Raw genomic sequence first — 23,349 nt, forward strand, 5'->3', positions numbered from 1 at the left:
TCGTCAGCGTGTCTCAGTGTCGCTACTCTGCTCACTATTTAGAGACTCTAGACTAACCCAGACAACCCAGAATTTTCCCTTGATCCCTCTATTGTTACACGGTGGCCTCTCACTGGTCTTCCTGATCCACCATTCTCACTGGTGTTGGAGCTACGGACGTGTCGTAGGGCGAGCACTTTTGATATTGACGTTAAAAGCCCTCGAAAACATGCTCCTAAAACTGCTTGACGTTAATCCTGCGAAAGGGGCCTGCCCTGGAATCGCGCAATTAAATACTCGCGAATAACTATGCAAATGAGTGAATACGAGATTCGAGAAAACGGTTAATTAAATGAATACATTAAAGTTAACGCAAAAAAATTAATACATCGCGAATAAAAATACATTTACAGTATTCGCCTGAAATATGACTTGATTGAACTTCTTTCTCGATGACCAGCGGGTTACCAATCATTATTATGTGTATTAATGCGTGTATTACTACTTAGACTCGCGGACACACGCAAGTATTATTAATATTATATATTATAATACTTCACAAAGGACTAATTGCTTTTAATACCGGTTTCCGGCAAACATTATGCATTTGTATATATATAATTATATATAATAATAAAATTGCGGGTTTGATTGCCCACCCTTGCAAGCTATAAAAATAAAACGAGTATTTTTTTCAATCCTTCAATCTTTTCAACTCTTTTTACAAATCCTTTATAAATCCTCGTAATGCCAACTGTAGGATAGGACACTTTTTACAAACCATGTATTGGCATCATCGTGGAAGCCACAGCAGGAAGCCCAGCCACAAAAGCAAGCGCCACCTGTGGCACGCATGGGCTCATGGGAACTACGGCGCCTTAGAGCATTACCAGACGGCCAGAGGAGGAGGTAGAAGAACAACAACATACACCTTTGCAAATCGTATGTTAGACGATGTTACAAAGATGCGCGCACCACCAAGCGCGCGATGCAGAACTGCATGAGAATTAACTTTGACGGACACTGCCCCGTCGTCAGCTGCTGCGTCTGCCGCTGCTGCTGCGCACACCGGGAATGTTGTTGTTCTTCTACCTCCGCCTATGGCCGTCTCGTAATGCTTTAAGGCGCTCTATGTTCCCATAAGCCCCTGCGTGCCACAGGTGGCGCTTGCTTTCGTAAAAATGGGAGACATTAGAGCTATAGTCCCTTAGGTCCCATCCTACAGTTCGCAGTACGAGGTCCCTTACGCGGTTGCTGTTTTGTGGTCTATTTTTGAAGCGTGATGCGGGCAAGCTAACGCTTGTCCCATCCTACAGTTGGCGGTACAAGGTCGTTTATTACGCCCCGTTTTAGTCCCCTGGCCCTGAAATTTACTCCTCACACCCGCAAATAGTCCCTCAAGTTGGCATAAAAGTACATATATTTAGTCCCGAAAAGCACTAACGGTTGTGGCAATGCACCTACCCCGAAAAAAGACTAAATTACTCTTTTTTTTTCTTCTTCAGAGCGTGCTGCTGGAAGGCTGATATGGAATGAAGCTATTCGGGAGAAACACTTCTGCTAATGTACGAACAAATTAGAGATTTACAGTCGAAATACAAAACAAGAGCTTTCAATGGGAAGTCGACAGCTAAAGCAAGTAAGACGTCGCTACAGCTGCCAAGTCAGATTTGATTACGCGAGTCTTTGTACACAGTAACCCTTTCCTGCAAGCACACTCTGGCGGGACCAAAGCAACATGGGAAATTTAATCATTCTGTTTAGCGCTTCCTTTCCAAGTACCTTACGTTGCCGACATAACGAAGGAAAGCGGATTGCACGCGTATACTGGAGCTTTCTCAACAACCTGGAAAGGTTTTTCCAGGTAGGCTCAAGTCTTTTAAGTGAGTAGATTTCGTTCAGATTTTAAATCCCATGGTTCACGAAGGGCACAGAACGTCCGCTGCTCTCACGGGGCTTCACGCGCTTATTCTATTCCTGTTCCCGCCGATAATAAGTAAAATTGAAAGGAGGAAGAAAAGTAGTCACACTCTAATTGAGTGGATTCGTGTGGCGACATTCCGCAGGGTGGGACTGCGGATAATTTCGACCACCTGGTGTTCTACGAGGTGCGCCGGAAATCTCCGACGCACAGCGCTAGAAGCAATGTTTACCTACCCCACAGTGCTACCGTCCTCCAGCGGGAATTGCGCTATGTTCGGTGTTGTTTTAGGAAATTGTGTTCCGAGTATCTCGGCGACACCGCACTTTGTGTTAGCTATAGAATCCCTAATGCTTCTGCCCTGGGCTGCAGTGAGATTCGCCTCTATATGTCTCCTTCGCCCTTCTGTAAAATCTGCTGGTACGATACAGCATTCCACTGCGGCAACACGTACGGACTTGTGCTGTTTGCGGGCATATACGTGTAAGGCGGTCTTACGCGCAAGCTTCCGACGGCATTCGATGCGTGTCACAAAATCTTCATTCCTACACTGAAACGAATGCACTGATACAGCCATCGTATATTTTTTTTTAATGCGATAACGTTATAGCGCTAACTCCTGGGAAGTTCCTGAAGGGATGAAGTGAAAAAAGCGACAAAAGAAAAATATTATTATGCTTGACGGCAACCATATAAGATTTCAGCAAAAAAGTAATTATATAGGCTTGTTGCTTTATGATATTAAGTGCACTAAATAATTCTCTGGTGTGACTGTCAAAAAGGGCATTAGTCATAATTCTGACAGCACGTTTCTGTGTTATAAATAAACTGTTGATCTTACCAAGGGTTCCCGTGACCCAAATCAAGAAGCATAACGCAGCACAGACAATATCAGTGAATTATAAATACGTAGTTTAACATTTCTAGGCAGAACAGAACGTAGCCGATTCATGAGTCCAATAGGTTTTGATAGTTTCGCTCTGACATAAGATATATGGCTGCATCCCAGGACAAATTCAGGACAGTGTCAGCAGTGTCGTCCCAGGACAGTGTCAGCAAACGTGAATTGGAATTCGAAAAGTAAAACCACGTTACAGCAAAAAATTCAGTAGATTTAAGCGCGTTTTGATCTTTCTCAGTATTTCAGTAGTCCAACTCGAAATCCAGTATATCTACTGAAATTTCAGTAGATCTGGCAACAATGTTGCCGCCGCGCCACCGCCTAGCGCTATCCACGCGCCCTCTCCTTCCCTCTCCACTCACCGCGCATGCGCGCCGCGTCGTGGCTACAGACAGACCACGCAGCGATTTTTTCGTAGCGGGGACTCTAATGCTAGCGCATTAAAAAAAAAGCAAAAGCAAAAGAAAACTTCAGTACTCGCATGGCGTCCACTGATCCCGTGGACGGTTGCCGCTTTATAGCATTATATCACGCAACAATTTTTGTTTTTCGTTTGTACGGGAAAAATTGTACGTAACAATTGGTGCTCCTACATTTGACCCATATATGCAAACCATTACGCGCAGTTTAAAATTATCCCCGTATTTTATCACCAGTTCAACGATTGCTACCACACTATTCCTCGTTGCAGCAGCAGGGAGACCGTTAATTTTATATGATGTGGATTTCGTAATTACTTTGTGTCTCGCCTGTCATTGGTCGTCACGCCTTCTTCACGTAACGACCAATGACAGGCAAAGACACAAAGTAATCGAGGTCGACTACTTCGACAAGGTTAGGGCCCCAGGCTGCAACTAATACGTCCAAAAAGGTCATAATGATGCTTCGAAGCTTGATGATGATGATGATGATGATGATGAAGCCGACGATGACGGTGATGACAATGGTGGAGAAAAGAAACGAAACTTGAGACAACGCTTTTGTTTGTGTCGTGACGAACAATTTACACCTTAATAGCGCTAATTACATTAAGCTAGTGCAATTAATGTAGCGTTAATTACCAATTTATTAATGAATAAGACGAAATCAATTAATTGAATTAAATTAAAAGTAAATTTCATGCAAAAGACCTCGCGAACTTCTTCCAACGGAGAGGGCCCCCTAAATTTTTGTACGTCCTCGTTGCACGAATACGGCCACCGCCTGCCAAGGGTGATTTGTCGAGTTAAACTCCGCTAAACTTACACTGATGATGAAACCAGCGGGAGACGACCGAAATGTTTTTAGATAGCCGGCCGGCAAGCTCGTAAATGAGGTTTCCCCACCTTTTTGGACGCTGCCATGGCCCTGTGCTATAAACTTCGATCGATATGGTAGGCAAAGCCCCATCGATTATCATTTTTTTACAGCCTAGGTGCTATTTTGGGCGCTTATTAATCGCTGTACGTGTCGATGGCCAGTTTAGGACAAAGGGACGACTACGTCGCAGTAACTGAAGCAGATACCGACAGAAGACCACGCCCCTTTCTTTTCATCAACCAGGTAGAGTTCAGAGTACCTGCCGCAGGGGGTATTATGAGCTATGGACCTGTCTGTCGTAACTAATGATTAATTATCGAAAAGTAGAAGATGAGGTTGCTTGCTTAAAGGAGCAACGAGGTGACATTAAACATGGCTCGAAACGACGCCTGACGTGTCAAGCTGTCCATAAGGAGCCACCATGAGAAATATTTTCGCTTCGCGGTGCATTATATAGGCTTATAGCTGCGCAATCAAATTTCCCAAAATAGTCGGAGAAAGCAGCCGCGCACGGACGACACGATCCACGCGTAACGCGGGAAAGTCCTCGTGCCTCTTTCCATTCTTTTTTTTTTTTTCAGCATTAAACATATTCCCCCCCCCCTCCCGTGCCTCTTTTTTCCTCTCGTTTCTTTCTCCTTAGCCGCTGTACGTCACGAGTCACGTGCCGGTGACCATGTTACGTCACGATGACCCCTCGCTTTCCGATACACTTTTTTTTACGAGTGAAGGATTTTTTAGGTGTGCGGAACAGATAACTCGCGAGCGCTCTGTAGGTCACCTGCACTCGTTGTCCTTTCGCAGAAGCTAATTTTATTCGTTGCAGAACACTTCGCAACGAAAGAGAGAGAGAGAGAGAGAGAGAGAGAGAGAGAGAGAGAGAGAGAGAGGTGGGGGTCACCCCAGTGTTCCTTTAACAGTTAACAGTTAACAGCGTGCTTACTGTCGTCGGTTACTTGTACCATTTCACAGTCAAGCGATGTAATTGCGCAATGCAGGGACTACGCGTCGGTACACGGTGCACAGTTGCCGGGGGTGCACACTTCGGAGGAACAGGAGAGTGTCCGAAGACCAACGAAGCAGACGACAACGCTCACACACACACACAGGCACGCACGCACGCACGCACGCACATTGATGATGAGGGCAATCGCAATGACGACTCTGCCGACCGCCCTAGCCTCCTTAATAATTAGCGCAGTCTCATCATAACATAACCAGCCTCGTTCCTTCAGCCTGTCTGCCCTAGCCTCGCTTGCCGTGTCCGTTCGATGACCCGCTACATATACAGGGTGTCTATTTTTTTTAGAAAAAAAAAGTGTTCTTTCATGAATTTTTTGCTTGCGATATATCGAACGGATTTTTGTTCTAAAAACGATAACGGTATTAGGTGACCGAAGGGACCAGATATTCTCATTGTGACGACCTTGTAGCTTTTATAATTAAAAAGTTAATTAAGGATTTTTAGGTAATTAGTCATTCGACGGTTGAGCAACAGATGGCCAAGAACGCCCGCCGGTCCAGAGATGATAGAAGTGAAAACATGATGTCTATAACCCTTATAGTTTTTTAATGAAAAATCTGTATAAAAAAAGACACCCTGTATGTACCACTGTATACTATACTATGTCTAGACTTCTACCACGACGTCTAGAGGCAAGACCACTAGTAGTATGCTGTAGTAGCAGGTCGTGGTCCGCTCACAGTTACCGCGAGGGTACCTGCACACGCTAAAGTAATTGTGAGTAATTCCAGAGACCGACCACGGTGTTTTCTTTCCTTTTCATGTAGTCTCGTTCATCCGCGTCGCTCGCTATTCGTCATTCTGTGCGACAGACTTCGGCACGCCATCGCGCGTGCGAAACACGGCATCGTCACGCTATGGTTATTAAAGGTCACCGAGTCAGCAACGCTGTAAATAACTATGGTGAGAACGCTGAATATTCATGTTGCATGGCACGAGGCAGTGATGATCATCACCGGCTCCATACTGATCGGTTCGTCGATCGCTCTGCCAAAGTGAGCGTTTTATAACGTGCGCCGATCAGCTTCGGAGCATTTGGCTCCTCACGCTGGAGACTCTGTATAACAGTAAGTAAGTACCCGTACACGAACGGCTCCAAAGCTCGCAATCTTGGGACGATAGACAGACACCGTGAGCGAGGTTAGAAGACAATAAGGAGTTGTAGTATGTCGTAAGCACTTTGTTATTTTAGATCCACATATTTCCGGAGTTTGTAGACCTCGCTCCACGTGATCCTTTTTTTTTTTGTTTCTGGCAAGCAAGATAAGAGACACATGTTATCTATAGGGAAGAGGTAGGACTATGCAACATGGGCATTTGCACCACGATGTCGATCAACCACCACAGGACAACACTGTCAGGTAGAGGAGACCGGGGAGAGTTGTCACAGTTTTTACTTTTGACTTTGATGCGACGAAAGTACGTTCGTAAGGCTGATGAAACCAACACTGGATTTTAGTGCGATCTTTTGGCTATACACAACGCACACATTAAACTAAAGCTGGCTTTCAAAAACAATATATCCATGACATTCTCGGGTAGACATAAACAAGCCCCCTAACAACGTCCGGTGCCACGAAGACTTCCGGTCGTTCCGTGACTAAAGACGCTCGGAACCAGCCACCATGCAAAATATATTTCACTTTCCTGATTTGTTGAAAATGGGAGGCGTACGCCTCTATAGGTACGTTCGATTAGGCCTGCACTCCCTGAACCAGTTCCGGGCGGTGCAGGGCCAGTTCTGAACTAGCGCAGCACTATAGGCCAGCTCCAGTTCAACGGTGCAACATGCCGCCGCGAAACGAATATCGAAGTGCAGCGCTAGTGGAGGCCTTCTGCTCTCCTCGAGCCGTAACACCGTTACGGATTGTAAAAACGCGTGTGACATTTCAATCACATGTGCATTGCTGCTTTTTAATTTCGAACACAATGAGCTGTTCAACAATTGTGCAAACAGCCATGGACCTTGTGGATTCTGACAGCGAGGACGAAGAATTCGACGACCTGGCAACCGTGATAGCGTTGAATCTTCTGCGCGAACTGACAGGAACCGTGTACCAATGTACATCGAAACTGTAGTGAATCGTTATTTCGACTTCGAATTCAAACGTCTCTTCCGGCTCTCTCGGGATACGTTCGAGAATTTACATTAACTATTATTTGCCTTGTGTCGTCTGCCGCCATTACTCTGCACTACCGTTGAACTGACCCCCGCGGGAGTGCAGAGTTTCCTTACACTAGGGCTACACTTGGCGTGCACTGGTTTGAAATGAACGAGACGGTGCAATGGGCGCTCGGCTGCACTGGCGAAACGAACGGGCGAGTGCAGCACCACCGGAACTGGTTCAGGCAGTGCAGGCCTAATCGAACGTACCTTTTGTGGCAATTTGGATTGCGACAAAAAGGCGTATACGGCCCTCTCTTTCCTCAAATCAGAAGCGATAACTGTATCAATCAGCATAGTGGTTGGGGCAGAGCGTGTTTGCTGCGAAACCGGATGTCGTTTTGGCAACAAACCGGATGCGGGGCAGAAAGGCTTGTATAGACCAGTTTTCGCGCCTGACGTCACACTCTTGCGGTGGCGCTGCAGCCAGCAGATCGTCTGCTTGCTGTGGGCAAAACAGAAATCAATTGGAGTGACCGCTTTCATGCAAAGTGGACATGCCGCAAAGCCGTGTATTCTTCGGATATCCAACTCGATGGGGAAAACGGGGGGATTGTGGGTTGCGAAATCACTTTTCATCAGTTTTCGCGCAACGCAGAACGAAGGAAGCGTTTGGTTATGAATAGTTTTTGTGTGTTGGAATCGTTTTGATCATTTAAACGGAAAGATTCGCCTTTGTGAGATTCTGTCGCAATACATGTGTACAGATAAACGACGCTAACATGAATCGATGCACGGTAGCAAATCAGCGCTGTTTTCAGAAACGCCCGGATCAAACTTCTCCCCTAAGGTGAAGTAATTGTGTGCTTCAAGTGAGCTTTACGCTTGCACAGTATCAGCAGTGATCTTGCTCGGCGAAAATATTCGATATAAACTACAATGCGACTGCTAATAGCGGCATGTTTTGTGGCTGGACTGCCCAATTGTCGATATGCAGCGCAAAGGGATCGCCATGTTGTATACTGTTCATAAACAGCTTCGTCTTGTAGCAACACTTGTCTCATTCCTTCAGAGCTCTAAATTATTTCGGGTATTGTGGAAAGAGACAGTCGACAGTGGCTTAGCAGTGCAACACAGCCGATGTTGCACTTGCGGGAAGCATTCGCACGGCTGCGTTCAGTGTGTTTTGCCCACAGCGATCCCGCGCATGCACAGACGGCGCCTCTTGTTTGTAAACAGTAAAGTGGAGTGGAGTGTGACAATACGCCCCAGTATAGCGGGGCAGGTTGTCGCGCGGGCTGAAGCAGGTTGCCCCAGGTGCACTTTCTGGTAATCTTTATTGTGGAGATATACCGAATGGAATACGCTAACTAAACGAGCAGAAAAGAACCTATTATCTTAAACCTTACCATCCCCATTTTTTTTTTCTTTATCACATCGCATCACATCGTAAGCCTTACATTTTATATTTACACGTCTGTCCTAGCTGTGCAGGATTCATGCAAGCTAGCCATTACTGGCTGTAGACCGGCTTTGTAAATGTAAACAGCGGCACTAAATTATCACGCAATCTCTAAGATGTGCTAAAAGAGCTACTGAAACACTTTCTCGCGGATATGTAGTTTGTGCCGTAGGTCGCTCTACCAGTTGAAGCAACGTGACTAATTACCCCACCTGATATGGGACAACTGACCCCTATACGACACTCTGAGTGACTTTATCTCAGTAGTGGACTTAGCTGTGGAACGTATTCCGCTGAAAATCCGTGAAAAGATTTTCGAAAGCTGAATAAACATTACGAACACGTGCATTCTTTAGAGCTTTAGTGCGTGTCTTGAAAAATGTGAAAATTGCAGGAACGGAAAATTTTACCTACTCGTGTCGTGACTGAAACAAGCCTTGTGCTGTGTGCACCTTGCCATACTTTCCATGACAATGAAGGTTCCTTCAGTTAGTGGTTGCTCACACCGCTAACAAACAGCGGGAAAATGGCTGAGCTGCTCTGCTTCGTTTTCTTTAAGTAGCGAGTGTGACAACTCTTCCCGGTCTCCCCTGCGTTGCAGAGTTCAAAGGATATGATGTACCAGTTAATAACGCTGAGCAATAGCGCCTGGACGTTGCTAAACACAAAAAGAAAGCGTTATAATTATAATTTATCGGGCAGAACTGCCACGGTGTTAGTTTGATAGTAATGACAAGTACGGTATAATGTTTAAGAATCATGCTACCCCTGCAATGTCAAAAGGCCATATGCAAGCGCGGCCGCGAGATTACCTTGACTGCAATACAAAAGGAACGAAAATTATTCGTTGTGTCGTTCGTGATTTAATTCGCGAAGGAAACCGCAGTTTACGCTTAGCCTAATCTCTCTTCCTCAAGAGGTGCCACGGCGATGCCACTGGGCGATGCGGACGCAGTGCCCCAATCGCCGTGGGAAACCGTTTGCGGAGACCAATGGGATGTAGCCCTACATTGTCACGCCTCTTGAGGAAGAGGGAAAGCGTAAACCGCGGTTTCCTTCGCGAATGGTATCACGAACGACACAACGGATGAATCCCGTTCCCTTTGTTTTGCCGTTAACGTAACGCCATCTTTCATTAGGCGATGATACATTTTTGCCCTTCAGTGCCACTTCAGGTCCGATTGTGCATATACAAGTCGGATCGGTACATAATAGAGACCCCAGGTACACAGCACAACACAACTTGGACACCAGAACCAGGGGGCTTAATCGCTTGCACGTCTAACGAGCTATATATTATAACGAGTTATGTGGTACAACAACAACAGCAACAGATGTAGTATTCTGATGATGAAGTGGGGAGGTTTTCCACTCTAGGAGTGGAACGCTACCTAAGAATGGTAGAACAGTATAGTATGTACAATGTCGACGCAGGAACGGAGATCGAAGAGCCCTACTTCTGTGAAAGGGGTACGACAAGAAATAACCAGGAAGAAAAAAAAGCAAAAAGGAGAAAAAGATAGCGCATTTAGACAAAGCAACGGCCCCTCTTCCATTACCAAATTTGCCCGTTGAGATAATAGAATACCCAGGGGCACATGCGCATGCAGCAAAGAGAAGTATCGGACACTGATTGATAAGGATCGATAAGCGACGCCTTCGTTGCTCCGTACAACTATACTCTAAGAGAGAGAGGGAGAAACGAGTAATTTTCGTCATTTGAGGGACTACACGCATCGCCAGAATCATTAGTCCCTTTCGGGGCTAAATCGGCGGAAGTCTATGCGAAGTTTGGGGAGTATTTGCAGTACTGGGGAGTAAATATCTGGGTTAGGGGAGTAATGTGGGGAGTAATTGCGATAGAGAGGACTAGAAGTTGACAGGGACACATGGAGAGAGGCCAGCAGGAAGGAGTGGGGGATGGTGGGGTTATTGTGCGTCCTGGGCCGACATCAGGAGAAACTTTGGCGATATTCGTCTGTCTTCCAGAAAACCTCAGAAGTACAGCCGGCCCTTGTGCGCGCACTTTCTTTGCAACCGTTCGCGAACAAACTTTCTCAAGATTCCTCAGCAAACAAATCTTCGCGTCCCACCGTCATGATGAAAGCCGTTCAATTGGCTGACGTTTGCTTTTCTCTCGGTTGCTCGGGGGCAGACATTCATACCCTTTACTGAGCCACAACGTTATCGCTCTATAGATAACAAAGACGGGGCCTCGAGAGAAAGATTCACGAGAATAGATATTTGCTGCGTTCCCATAGCAACAGTGAACACTAGTGACTGCGACAACAGACAGGGAACCCGTCATCGGTAATCGTGCTGCATGGCAATGCGGTTGGTAAGTATTTTAGGTCTTTTGTTGTGTCCGTAGTTTGTTACCATATTCACATAGTGGGTATACGTTTCTTGTTACCGTTCTAAGAAACTACACGGTAATTTTTTACACTTTTTGGCGCGTAAAAGGGGAGTTTCTTTTTAAAACAACAGCTTTTCTTTATTGAGGCCTGGTCTGTGTTTGCAAAAAACTGAAAATGGTGTTTGCAAACACCCATATGAAAAGTTTTTTTTTTGTGTGTGTGTGGAATACAAACCCCTGAAATGTTGCTTTTTTGCGGAATACACCATTTAGAAGGTTGTTTAACAAAAAAGCTTACGGTATGTTGATCTATTTAAAAGAGGCATTACACGCTTTGTATTACTATTGTATATTATTATTAGTGGGTGGCAATTCCAGTCGTGTAATGTACGGCAGGCAAAGTGTCACAACAATCTCGCATTAATGTCTTCATCAAGTTCATCTTCCTCGTACACGTAGGAATCACGTGGCGAGCTGTTGCTACACTCTTAGAAATGAACTTCACCACATAGCACGCTCCAAGCCAACCATCATCCCGAATGACAACGTTCTCGCCCCTGATTTGCTGAAAACGGGAGGAGGAGCCTATTTTGTTCCATTATGCACGGCACAAAATAGGCTCCTCCTCCCGTTTTCAACAAATCTAAGGCGAGAACGTTGTCATTCGGGGTGATGGTTGGCTAGGAGCGTGCTATGTGGTGAAGTTCATTTTTAAGAGTGTACATTTCCGATTTGTAATCGTGTAGCACATGCCGCGAACAGTTTGACGCAGTCTCATTGCATTCCGCACCGTGTTTGTGCGCGAATCTTTCCTCGACAGCTGAAAAATTTATCACGAGCATTACTACTATTCAACTCGAGAACAGCATAAGCGGAACGTATTTTCGACTGAATATTTCGAGCCACGAAAAATTTTAGAAGGAATGAAACCCGACGAACGGCATCTGCCAATACCATACTTCTTCGCTCGGGTCTTGTGCCGTACGAAAATGTTATAAAATTCCACTGAATGAACAGAGCCAAGAGGGCCTTTCCGTCGGCTTTGAGAGCTTGTCTCATTACCGTCTAATTAAAGCACCGGCCAAAAGCTGCGTGTAAAATTTCATTCTCATTTCTTGCGCGCTTCATAAGTAATATGTCCATGCAGTTTTGTTCTTGTACCGCTCCCTTCCAAGGTCCGGATGAAATATATAGGTTTTCCACTTCTTGGAAGTAATTGGATATGCACTGAGCAATTGTTAACACGCGCTTTTCGACGAGCTAGAACGCTTGGCCAGGTACGGGAGGCTGGAAATAGCAGTCATTCTTTTCTTAAAGGGTGACTTCGCAAGGATTCGAAAAAAAAAAGAAAAAAAAAAGCAACACTCGCATTCACTTTGCGCGAGTAATTAATTCGTAAATGACGATAATAGCAAACCGAAATCGAACTGCTAAGAGCTCCATACTACGGCGGTTCGTCCGGAGGAGGACACCGTGACGTCACCCAGCATTGTCGTCTGCTTCGAAACCTGCATTCTCCGTTGCGTTTTGACGGAAACAAAAATGGACTTCCCATGTAGTTGCCGTCGTGTGGCGAACCTGTTACCACAACCACTCATGCAACATTAACCGATTAGCTCAGCTGACCACTACGGCGTCGATTGCAACGGGATAGAAGCGAGTACGCTTTGGAAAAAGGTTGTATCCTTCCAAACACGAGCAGGGCCCGCTTGCACGAACATTGAGGATATTCCTCGGTGCTGTACTCCGTAGTTTTGCCAGTTCTAAAAGAAATGGAAGCGTTCAGAACAGTACCGTGTGCAAAAAGCACTACCGAAGCTATACGGAGTATACAGCACTCAGGGATAGCCTCAACGTTCGTGCAAGCGGGCCCAGGTCAAATGAAACAGCGCCGGCAAAAGAATAAAGATGCCGGATGATGTCAGCAGTGCGTTGTTTTCAGCGCCCTCTCGCTTCACAGAGGCGAAGCGCTCGCTTCGTAATATATTCGTTTGCGTAAAATTTGCGCAGTTTTGGAACGAGATATTTCGTACACATGTTCCTGACATCCCAAAGATTACGAATATACCACAACCTTTGTGGTGATTTTGTTGCGGAGTCCCACTTTGCGCAGCAGATCAGTGTCCATCGCTACATTTTCAAGATTATTGCAGCACTGCACTAGAGTTTTGGAATGCAGAGACGTTTGTCTGCTCTGGACCGAAGAAAATGCTCCGTGCTCTTGTCATCTTGTCGCTGCATTCTTAGCTCAGGTCTCTCAAAATCAACCATCATCACCATGGTTCGTAGTAAATTGTTACGCATTTCACCGTGTAAAAAGGGGTGTTTTCGTAAATAAACACCCTAGTGCTTTCTGCATAGGGTACACCTTGTGTTTTACAAAATATTTTCCTGCATGGAGTGAAGGTTTGTGCCATAGGACAAGACGTTTACACCCGAAAACTGTAAACCAATAACTTAAGTATAAAATACTTCACGAAGTTCTTACCAGCTTTTTACCGTTTGTGGCCTTAAATACACTGCTAACGTTTTACGGTAAACTTTAGCAACCTCAGCGGTAATCCTGACGTGTGCTTCTGCGACAAAAATGGGAGATGGGCATGCTTACTTGTTCATTGAGCTGCTGTGCCATGGACCGAACGATGCCCATTACTTTTACAACAGTTACGCAGGCAGACGCCAGCAAAAAGACCATAGTCCGTGTGCGCTTTGCGGTTTGAAATACCGGAATAGATGTAACATCCTGACTTTATCCGCATGATGTGTACTTCAGATTAATGGAACGTCCACCTTACGTGTTATTATCTCGTAGCTAGCAACACGCCGGCAGATATCTCATATCACATTTCGCACACTCAAAAGCAGGAGTACGAGCATTATCGTTCAGCATTAACGAAACGCACACTCAAGTTCGCACGGGTGTTTTTTATAGGAAAGCTTATTCAACACCATACAAACCAATATCTAAATGTCTGGATGTAGTTGTGCTGCACTATAGTTATACGTTGTAATTTGCTACTGATCAACCTCTGTGACAATCATGGGCATACCGGGGGGGGGGGGGGGGGGTGCAAGGGGGCCGTTGCCCGCCCCCCTAGAAACGATCCTGGGAACGCCCTTGGTTACAACTTGGTAATGAAAAGAGACCAAACTGAAGGCTGGCACAGACAACACCCACAAAGCCTGAAATCGCCTATATACGTATAGGGACATTGAAAGATAGAAAAATGGCGACGCATTGAAAACGACAGACAGCGGCGCGACTCGAACCAAACACCTCTCGTTTTCCGGTCAAGCGCGTTATGGATTACACGACGCTGGCTTCTGGGAAGACGACCGTATTTCAATCTTCCTGTTACAACGTTACATCGTTATAACCGTTATAACGTTGCAGGACGCCATGGCGAAGCATGAAGCGTTGATCTGCTGCATCGTACTCCTTGTCGACTGTCTTGCTGCTACTGCTACCATTGAGCAAGACGGCAGCCGTGTAGCGTCAATTGTTCTCAATCCTGAAACGAATCGCCTTCACGTTGAGGAAGGAATGAAGAGACACGACGTCGTAGCGTTTGGTCGCTTCAAAGACCAGATCAACGAGACCGGGTGAGTGTGTTCGAAACTCCTGCCCGATATAATTCCGTCTCGCTTATTAATGCGTTGGCATTAGGAGTGTCAAAGTGGAAAAAGCTGTATGTATGTATGTGTGTGTGTGTCTGTGTGTGTGTAAGATGGTGAAGCCTCGCCTCACCTCAAGAGAAAGATTAAGTGATATTAAAGATTATCGAAGGTAACCGCAGGTTACCGGAGGTAGTTAAGTGGAATTAAAGGTAATTAACGTCAATTAAAGGGAAATTGAGAGCAATTACTGCAAGTAAGCGTAATTAAAGGGAATTAAATGAAACTCAAGATTACACCAGGTAACCTGCGGCCACCTTCGGTAATAATAGGGTAATTAAAGGGTAACTGAAAGTGATTTAGGATAATTAAAGGTTAATTAAATGAACTTAACATATAGTGATTGAAAGTGTCGAACCGGAAGTCAAGTATAGACCGGAGGTGGACAACCGGAAGTCAGATTAGACCGGAAGTGGAGAACCGGAAGTCAGGTTAGACCGGAAGTCAGGTTAGACCGGAAGTCAGGTTAGACCGGAAGTGGATACCGGAAGTCAAGTAGAGACGCATTTCTGGCATTAGAGACGCCAGAAAACGCATTTCCCTCGCATTTGCCGCTAAAGCGCCACTGATTTTTTTTTTTCTCTTTCTACACGCAGATGGGCTTTTCTAGAAATAGAGACCAACAAATCATACACCGACGAGATACAGGCTTACGCTGCGGGAGTTCTGGAGGCTAATCTAACGAGAGATCTCATCGAGAAGCAATGGATCAACATGTACGCTCATTACTGCGACAATCAATGGGAGTTCTGCGCGAGGCTCAAGACATTCCTCGAACACAATCTCCTCTACACCGGTCAACAAGCACTCAAGCTCGGGTCGACTGATCCCTACTGGCATCAGGTTGAAATTACTTGCGTTACGTCCTTGATGCGAGTTTTGAGAGTTTTGGCAAACCTTTGATAACGTTGGTCTTTGAAAAAAAGAAAAAGAAATGTCCACAGCAGGCCATGGTGAGCAAATGCCCTCACGATCTTTAGGTTTTGCAAACAGAAGTTCCTCCTCAATTCACCTCAGCCTTTTTCCTGGAAATTTTCCTCACCTCGCCCCAATCTTTTTCCTGTCAATTCATCTCACTACACTTCGATATTTTTTGTGTGGACATTTTCCTCACCAGATGGCAGGTGAGTGTGAGGACGTGTTCACCCTCATTTGCCGTCGCGAGGTCTACCACCGGTCTGCTAAAATTGACGGTAAAGAATTCGTAATGAACATAACAGAAATGCGCTCTCTCCTTCCCTTATATAGGTCCATATGCAGATGAAACAACTGCGGGGTCTCAGTGACGAATTCGAGAACGAAGAACTAAATTTTTCGAACGAATACACGAACGGCACGAGAGTTCTGTAAGTTTCGTTTGCACTTTCTGTGTACACTTCGTAGAAGAATTTCTTTCCTCCGCAATCGTATAGGCCTATATAGGACTATATATAATTGTATAGGAGCTCGTCCGGACCTATATAGGCCATCGGCATGACAACCACGCTGGTGGAGCCAATTTCTCCATAATGTTTGCCTTCACTCGCACGAAATAAGTGTATAAAAAGCTTAATAACTTTGCAGATTCTTCAACATTGAAGGCGACTTACTTGATTTAGAGCAAGCCCTAGGGAGAAAGGAAAGCGCTTACGACGTTCGCGCCACGACTCCTTGTACGGCTCTCATCAAAGTGCTCAATGACAGTCGAGACATCTACTTTTCACACGACGCATGGTTTCTCTACCGAAGTATGTTGAGGATACAGAAGAAATATTCTATCGCTCTGCATACTACGAAACATTCCAGTAAGTTCGAGCAACGTATTTGTGTCATAAATGATAACCCTGGCGAACATACTTAGGGTCCTGTGTTTTAGGGTAAAACCCGTTTCTACCCCCTGATTTGCATCGTCATCACTTACGGTAAAACCCGAAAAAAAAAAAAAAACGAAAATGGACTTGGGAAAAGTGCCAATTCAGCCACCAATACGGGCACTGGAGAACGCTAAGCATTCAACACTCAGCATAGCTGTTCTGCGTCTTCTGTCAATGCGAGAAGCACCCTTTTTCTATTTTCTACCCGAAAATCTACTTTTCCCACCCGATATCACGGCTCCTGAAATAAAACCCGATTTTTACCCCCGATGTAAAAAAAAAACACACATAAAACCCGAAAACACAGGGTCCTATTAACATACTGGAGCGCGCGACTATGACTTCGAGTGTCCATGGTGCGCGCACCCTTTTATTTGTGTCCAGGAGCAGCGATAAGAAGTGCTTGAAGTATCAAGTACTACTTTAAGTACATTTATTAATACTTATACTTTATTTAAAGTTCTTTTCAATTTGTGTACTTCGTACTGCACTCTAAGTACTTTTCTTCGGTGGTGGCCGTAGTCGGCCACGCTCAGGCGGGCAACGTCACGACTATCGCAGAGGGGATCGTGCACCCCGGGCCTACTTCACAGGGAACTGTGCCGAAATTTTTTCTTCGACTAAATTTTCTTCGGTACTTTTCTTTCAGGTACTCAAGTACCCAAATGGCAATACAAACGCATAACTGGGTCGCAAAATCATTTCTTTCGGTTTATATTAATGAGTCAGCTGTAAACTATCCATGTTTTCTAACCATAGCACTTGACAAAAATGCTTGCTGAAAGCATTCTAAAGATAACAGTCGAAACATAATTACCTCACCTTTTGTCACTACCAATTGTGTTGAAACGTCCAGCGCTACGATCTAAATTTGTGATGTACTTGATGGGTACCTCGAAGAACTTTGCCAAGGGCGTTGTACTTTACTTTGTAATTCTGTAGTATAGTACCTTATACTGTACTTAAAGTACAACAGGTGCTAGGTACTTGGTACTTTACTTTACAGTACAAGTTTGAGGTACTTTGCCCATCACTGTTCAGGAGAGAGACAGTCGCCGGAGTACCACCCTATAGAAAACTTCCTACACTGTTAGAAAAAAAGGTATTAATAAGGTATAATAATGTGCTCGTATACCTCTTTTATACCTTCTGCTTCATATATATACCTTTGGAGGGTATAGAAGAGGTACAAATTTCCTATTTATACCTCGAACCCTTCTCAAGGGTTTGAAAGAGGTATAAAGGAGGTGTCAAAAACTTTTTTCCCTCCAAAGGTTATTTTTCTAGTTCCTTCATCTAAACATACCTATGCCTAGGTGTGATGTAACACCATGATGGTACTCGTGCAGACCTTCACAGGGGTATAGAGCTATACCCCTAAAGGTATAGCATATAGCCCTTTGTTGAGGACTATTTTTTTATACCTGTAACCGAGGTATAAAATAATACCTAAGAAGGGCTAAGTTATTGAGCAGGCGATCTATACCTCTAAAGGTATAGATTTTTCTCTGAGTGTATACCTGCCTAGCTCCACGAATACGTGGATGGGCAGAGCAGTATGCGTTGTCGCTGAGTTCCTCTCCAGCACTGGACTAATAGACGAACTCTAATAGGACACCTTTCCATCATCGTCCCTTTCTCATCCCTTCCGCAAGAGCAATGGGGCAGTGTACCGCCATAGCGGTGGTGAATCACCCACTACACATCATGGTACCCACTACACATCATCATCCCATTTATGTGTGTATGTGTTTGCAGCCGTAGCGACTTTTCGTTTGATGCATAATGTGTATATAGGCAGCACACAGGATGAACCTCATTCCTTTGCATGAACTGTCAAGGCAACGGTATTTTTTCATTCTGCGAGGAGAATTTTTTTGCACTATATAGTGCCTAGCAATGACTCCCTGTTGCGCATTAATAAACATCGTTGTACTCCGAAATGTTCATAGACTGAACTGCTGATAGGTTGATAAGTAAGTTATTAAAAAAATCTATGGAGAAATTGAATTCGGCACCCGACCAATTCTACGACTCTATACTGAACTGTACATTAGGCTCCTTCGTTGGGATTGTACGATTTGAGTAATGCGTGCGTGGAAACTTAATATATTTTCCCTAAACGCACTAAAAGGGCTGCCCTGTTGTACTGTGCTGGCACCATCATGTAGCGGCTGCGTATTGTTTTCTCGTGACTTCAGATGGGTGCGGGGAGGGCGGTTATTTGCAGAAAAAGAAGAACAAAAGGAAAAGGAAAGATAAAAGGGGAAAGGTTAGCCATGCAGCACGCCGGCTTGCTATTCCCTAAACAAAACAACAACAAAAAAAGACAAAAAGGCTAATGCGTGTTCACTGCATTTTTTTCGCAGGCGACGTAGTTCCTGGCCATGTAGTCGCCATGTCCTCTTACCCTGGAAAGCTGGTATCCTTGGATGACTTCTACTTAACGTCAACCGGCCTTGTAAGAGCTAACGATCAATCACGTGACATAATGAGCTACATAACTACCGCTCTTAAAAATTCCGTTAGGCAGTAACAGAGACGACGATCGACAACGACAACCCTGCGTTGTGGGAGTTTCTGAACCCCAACGCAAGCGTTCTGACATGGGTTCGCGGCGCAGTCGCCAACCGCTTGGCATCAACTGGACATGAATGGGTATCCATATTCAAGAGAGAGAACAGCGGAACGTGAGAACGTCACTTACACATTGTTCTCTACACATCTGTTGCTTTTTGCCCAGCTCCCCTAGCATCGTGCTTTGGTGCTAAAATAAACTGAAGCTGAACACGTTTCATTGCGATATGGAAGTATAGGACTAGTGTTTTAATTCATTTGTTCTTTCAGATACAACAACCAATGGTCAATATTGGATTACAAACTATTCACGCCAAACCAGCCAATCCGGGACAACACCTTATGGGTCTTGGAGCAAATGCCGTGAGTTATTCATGTAGTACTTAGGTGGTAAAACTGAACGAAAACGGGAATTTAATAAAACTCTAAATACCTTAAGAATTTGTAAGGCACTGGACACACGACGTGCCACTACGGGTAAAAAAATTCAATGACCATTACAATTATCATTGAAACGAACGGAGCTTGAAACGATGCGCGCAGCGCCACAAAGCGTGTAACGCATCAACTTGACAGAGAGTATTGGATCGAATGCTCCTTGAGAAGTTGACACGTTACACGCTAGATGGCGCTGCGCATGTTTAATGACCATTAGTGTCAGTCGTCATTGAACACTGCCCGTATGGCAAGGGCGCGAATCAACCGCGCTAATAGATCCGGTACGCAAAATATAAATGCCGTCCACGAAACACTACGCGCTTCAACGAATTTTCGAAAGCACCCTCAAAACTTGATAGTTTCGGTTTCTCCAAAAGTAGTCGACGTCACCGGAAGCTCTGCCGTACGTCTGCGTCCTAGCAACAGCGCGCGTCTCCGCTCTCCGTCCCACGTTGAAAGTCTGCCAGCAGCTGTTGTGAGGACTACAGAGCCGTTCCCGGGGGGGACGAGAGGGTGCGCCAGACGCCGGATCCCAGGAGCTAAGTTGGGCAACAAAGCAAGCCCCCAAGGGATTTTTAGAGCTCTGAAGATAAAGTTTTTTCAGGTATTGTTGTAACATTTTTAGACCGTGGCCCTGGAAAGCAGGAGCGGGTCGGCGGCATTTCATGCTTGTCCTGCCCGGCTACAAACAACATCTCGGGAAAATACAGTGGGAGACGCGTAGATTGCAATGTCATAAATTTTGTAGGATTATGAACAGACCAGATTCAACCCTAGTGACGCCCTAAAAAAAAAATAAAGAAGGAGGCACTTAGGAAGATCCGTTGGTGGATCCTTTGGAAATGCGTTAGCATAGGCCTTTGGTTCGTTCTTGTGCTTCCTCCTTTCTGTTTTGCTTTTTTGTTATTTCTTTTCTTTCCTCCTTTTGTCTCTTTGAGAAACTGGATCGATTGGATTGAAACGGATATCCCAATCTCTCGAGGTGTAACGCTGATGCCATCCTTAGCGTAGATGGCAACTCCGACCTCTCCGTTTCCAGGACGTTTGGCCCCAGTGATGTAGCAGAAAGTCCTTGATGACTCGCATAACTCGCGTGTCGTTTCCCGCTGTCTTTGTTGTTTTCGTTCAAGCTGCTCCTTGATGATAGTATCTTTTTCCTCGTCTTTCCTCGTCCTTCTCGTTTATCGTGATGTCCGTACACCGACACCGCAGTTTTTCCTTTGACAGGAGCCTTCTCATGCTAACCAACCACCCAACCTCATGCTAACGCATTAATAAAAGATGAAGCAGGGAAGGGGTAACGTGCGTATTTTTATTACCGTTTGCATTTTCGTCGTTTGAAATAGTATTTTCCTTTCTTTTAAATTTCGTGTTAGCGCCGCGAAGCAACTCTGGCTATAAGCGACGTACAGACGTGGACAGATGAAGAGAGTACAGCAGAAAGGAGTGGGGGACAGGGGGGGTTAGTGTGCGTCCTGGGCCGACTTCAGGGGGAACTGTGCCGACATTCGTCTGGAAAGTCTTCGGAAAACCCAGGGAAAACCTCAGACAGGATTCGAACCCGTGTCACCTCCCAGTCTCGGCGTGGGAAGCGATCATCCTAACCACTATGCCGCGGGAGCTGGTTTCATTTTCCTGATAGCAGACTTAATTTCATTTCCGCTCCGTTTTCGTTACTATTTTAGTGAATCGTTTTCACTCAAAGGGAACGCTTTTCGCGGAGGGTCAATCAGAAGGAATAGAATCCTCTAATTGGGCAACGGCAAAAACTGTTTCCTGGTAATAGAATGGCTGTTTTTCCAAAGTGGTGCTTCGAAGCCATGCGTATACACAAAACACACGCGAGTTCGCTTCGGTGATATCCGCATTCTCTCTGTGGTTCCGTCTTCATCCTGCAGAGTGTGTGCTGCCGAAATCTTGAGACCAGTAGCTCTAGATGGGCGTAACCAGACCTCCTTTCGAGGTTGCTTCACCGCCGGACGCAATCAGTACTGCCATGCCGCGGTAAAAAGAAAAAAAAAAAGTCGTAGGCTTGCGACGCCGTGCTATGTCGTGCGGTCTGTTGTGTGTGTATGTATATATATATATAGGTATGTATATATCTTTATGCATTCGTATCATGTATTGTGAGGATTGGGACGAGCGACCGACGGATGCATGCTGAAGATCCCATGTAGCGATTCCAATGCTCTTTTGCACGGTATTCAGGGCATGTACGATAGGGAATAGAGATATTAGATAAAATAACTTAGAAACTTAGCAAGAAGAAGAAGAAATAAAGATTTGCCGCATCTCTGGGCATCCTTCGATCCTGAATCTTTAGGCGCATGCCCTCGCTTTTCCTTTCTCTTCATTTCCCTTTTCAGCTTCATCTGCGTCTCCTCCTTCTCTTCCTCTTATTAATTTTCTTTTAATTTATATCAATTTGTAAGTATGCCTTAGGGCAGAACATTACAGAAGGAATGGGTTAACAGTTACTAAAAAAAACAATGTGTGGAGTGAGTTAGTGAGTGAGTGAATGAAAAAGAAAAGAATGGAGAAAATTGGCACCACCAACGTGGAAGCCGGCTACTCCATACCACGTAGACAAGTCAAAAAGCATACCAATAGTCACACAAAGTCAGGAGAGTGAAAAATAAAAAAAATAAATAAAAAAAACAGTTATGGAAGCAAAGGCACAAAAGTCAAAACTTATCGTCGGCACCAATGTCGTACAGGAACGAGACCAAGGCACGCAGCGCAACCAGACTTTCATACTTTCAGGGGGGTCGGGCACCCAAAATCGTAGATAACCCAAGAGGGCGACTGTCTTGGGCGGCGAGCGAGCGCTAAAGCTTCGATCGGGCATCCAGAGTATCGCGTGCACAACACCAGTATATGCTCTGAATCCTCTAGGGCGCCACAGTCAGGGCAGTTGGGCGAGACTGCCTTCACTTTCTTGTGAAGGAGCCGAGCAGTGCAGGAAACATTCAGCCGGAAACGAAAAAAAAAAACAAAAAAAAAACGGAAAATAGAGTCCATTTGCAAGAGTTGTACGACGTTGGTCGGGCCTATGAAGATAAAAAAAAAGTCACTCATATCATCGCATATAAGAGTAATAATCATTTCCTGAATTCGATACTAGCAAACCGTTTTCGCTTCCGTTAATGTTGCTGGCAATAGAGAGTTTTAATACATTGTACGCAAAGGCGGTGAACGCACGTCACAGATAACGTTGGTGGCACTGCGCGAAGCTCTCTTTCTGTTATGGGCGTGCGCAGAACCGTAACGCTATCCCTTACTTACGTAAGGGTGATAGCGTACGACACACTAAAACTCACCAATAACGGAATGTGGCTTGCGTTTCCGCTATCGTTTACCAGCTCCAATTTCGGTAATATACAGTTACAGTATCAGACGGCTTTCTTCTTGTTGTTCCAGGTCAGTCATCGAAGCCGCTGATCTCAGCCACGTCCTACGCAAGCAGGGGTACTGGCCGAGCTACAATGTAGCGTCAGTATTTGGTATGCTGAACAATGAACGGACAATAACGGATATATGTTTAACGCGTATTTCAGGTATTTTAAACATATATTCAACATTAGCGGACAGCCTGCCTTAGTCGCTAAGTACGGCGCTTACTACTCATACGCTGGAGCCCCACGAGCACGCATAATCCGAAGGGACCACGGCACTGTGCACGACATGGACAGCATGATGAGACTGATGAGGTAACATTTCCATAAGCGATTTGCATTCCACATGCACGTTTTGTGGAGGA

The 23,349-nt window shown here is 45.2% G+C and overlaps 2 protein-coding genes across 6 annotated transcripts in view; one reads left to right on the forward strand and one right to left on the reverse strand.

Moving 5' to 3' along the window:
• LOC135368375 (uncharacterized) overlaps positions 1-23,349 on the reverse strand; it is a 240,734-nt gene that overhangs the window by 23,787 nt on the left and 193,598 nt on the right. The window contains exon 1 of one of the 4 annotated variants that reach the window (XM_064601592.1): positions 13,655-13,768. The exons of the other annotated variants lie outside the window; for them this stretch is intronic. The gene's annotated coding sequence lies outside the window, so the exon portion shown is untranslated. Of the gene's footprint in view, positions 1-13,654; positions 13,769-23,349 lie in introns of those variants that run through there. 4 annotated transcript variants of the gene reach the window in all.
• Positions 1-23,349, forward strand: part of LOC135368374 (putative phospholipase B-like 2) — a 38,614-nt gene that overhangs the window by 13,494 nt on the left and 1,771 nt on the right. The window contains exons 1-10 of one of the 2 annotated variants that reach the window (XM_064601587.1): positions 10,922-11,028; positions 14,441-14,649; positions 15,318-15,564; positions 15,970-16,067; positions 16,285-16,505; positions 18,944-19,035; positions 19,104-19,264; positions 19,422-19,514; positions 23,010-23,081; positions 23,147-23,299. In XM_064601587.1, coding sequence (XP_064457657.1) covers positions 11,014-11,028; positions 14,441-14,649; positions 15,318-15,564; positions 15,970-16,067; positions 16,285-16,505; positions 18,944-19,035; positions 19,104-19,264; positions 19,422-19,514; positions 23,010-23,081; positions 23,147-23,299 — 1,361 coding nt within the window. In that variant the 5' untranslated portion in view covers positions 10,922-11,013. Of the gene's footprint in view, positions 1-10,921; positions 11,029-14,440; positions 14,650-15,317; positions 15,565-15,969; positions 16,068-16,284; positions 16,506-18,943; positions 19,036-19,103; positions 19,265-19,421; positions 19,515-23,009; positions 23,082-23,146; positions 23,300-23,349 lie in introns of those variants that run through there. The other variant, XM_064601588.1, reaches the window with a different exon arrangement.

Source organism: Ornithodoros turicata, chromosome 9 (assembly GCF_037126465.1).
Source record: "Ornithodoros turicata isolate Travis chromosome 9, ASM3712646v1, whole genome shotgun sequence".
Classification (NCBI taxonomy): Eukaryota; Metazoa; Arthropoda; class Arachnida; order Ixodida; family Argasidae; genus Ornithodoros; species Ornithodoros turicata.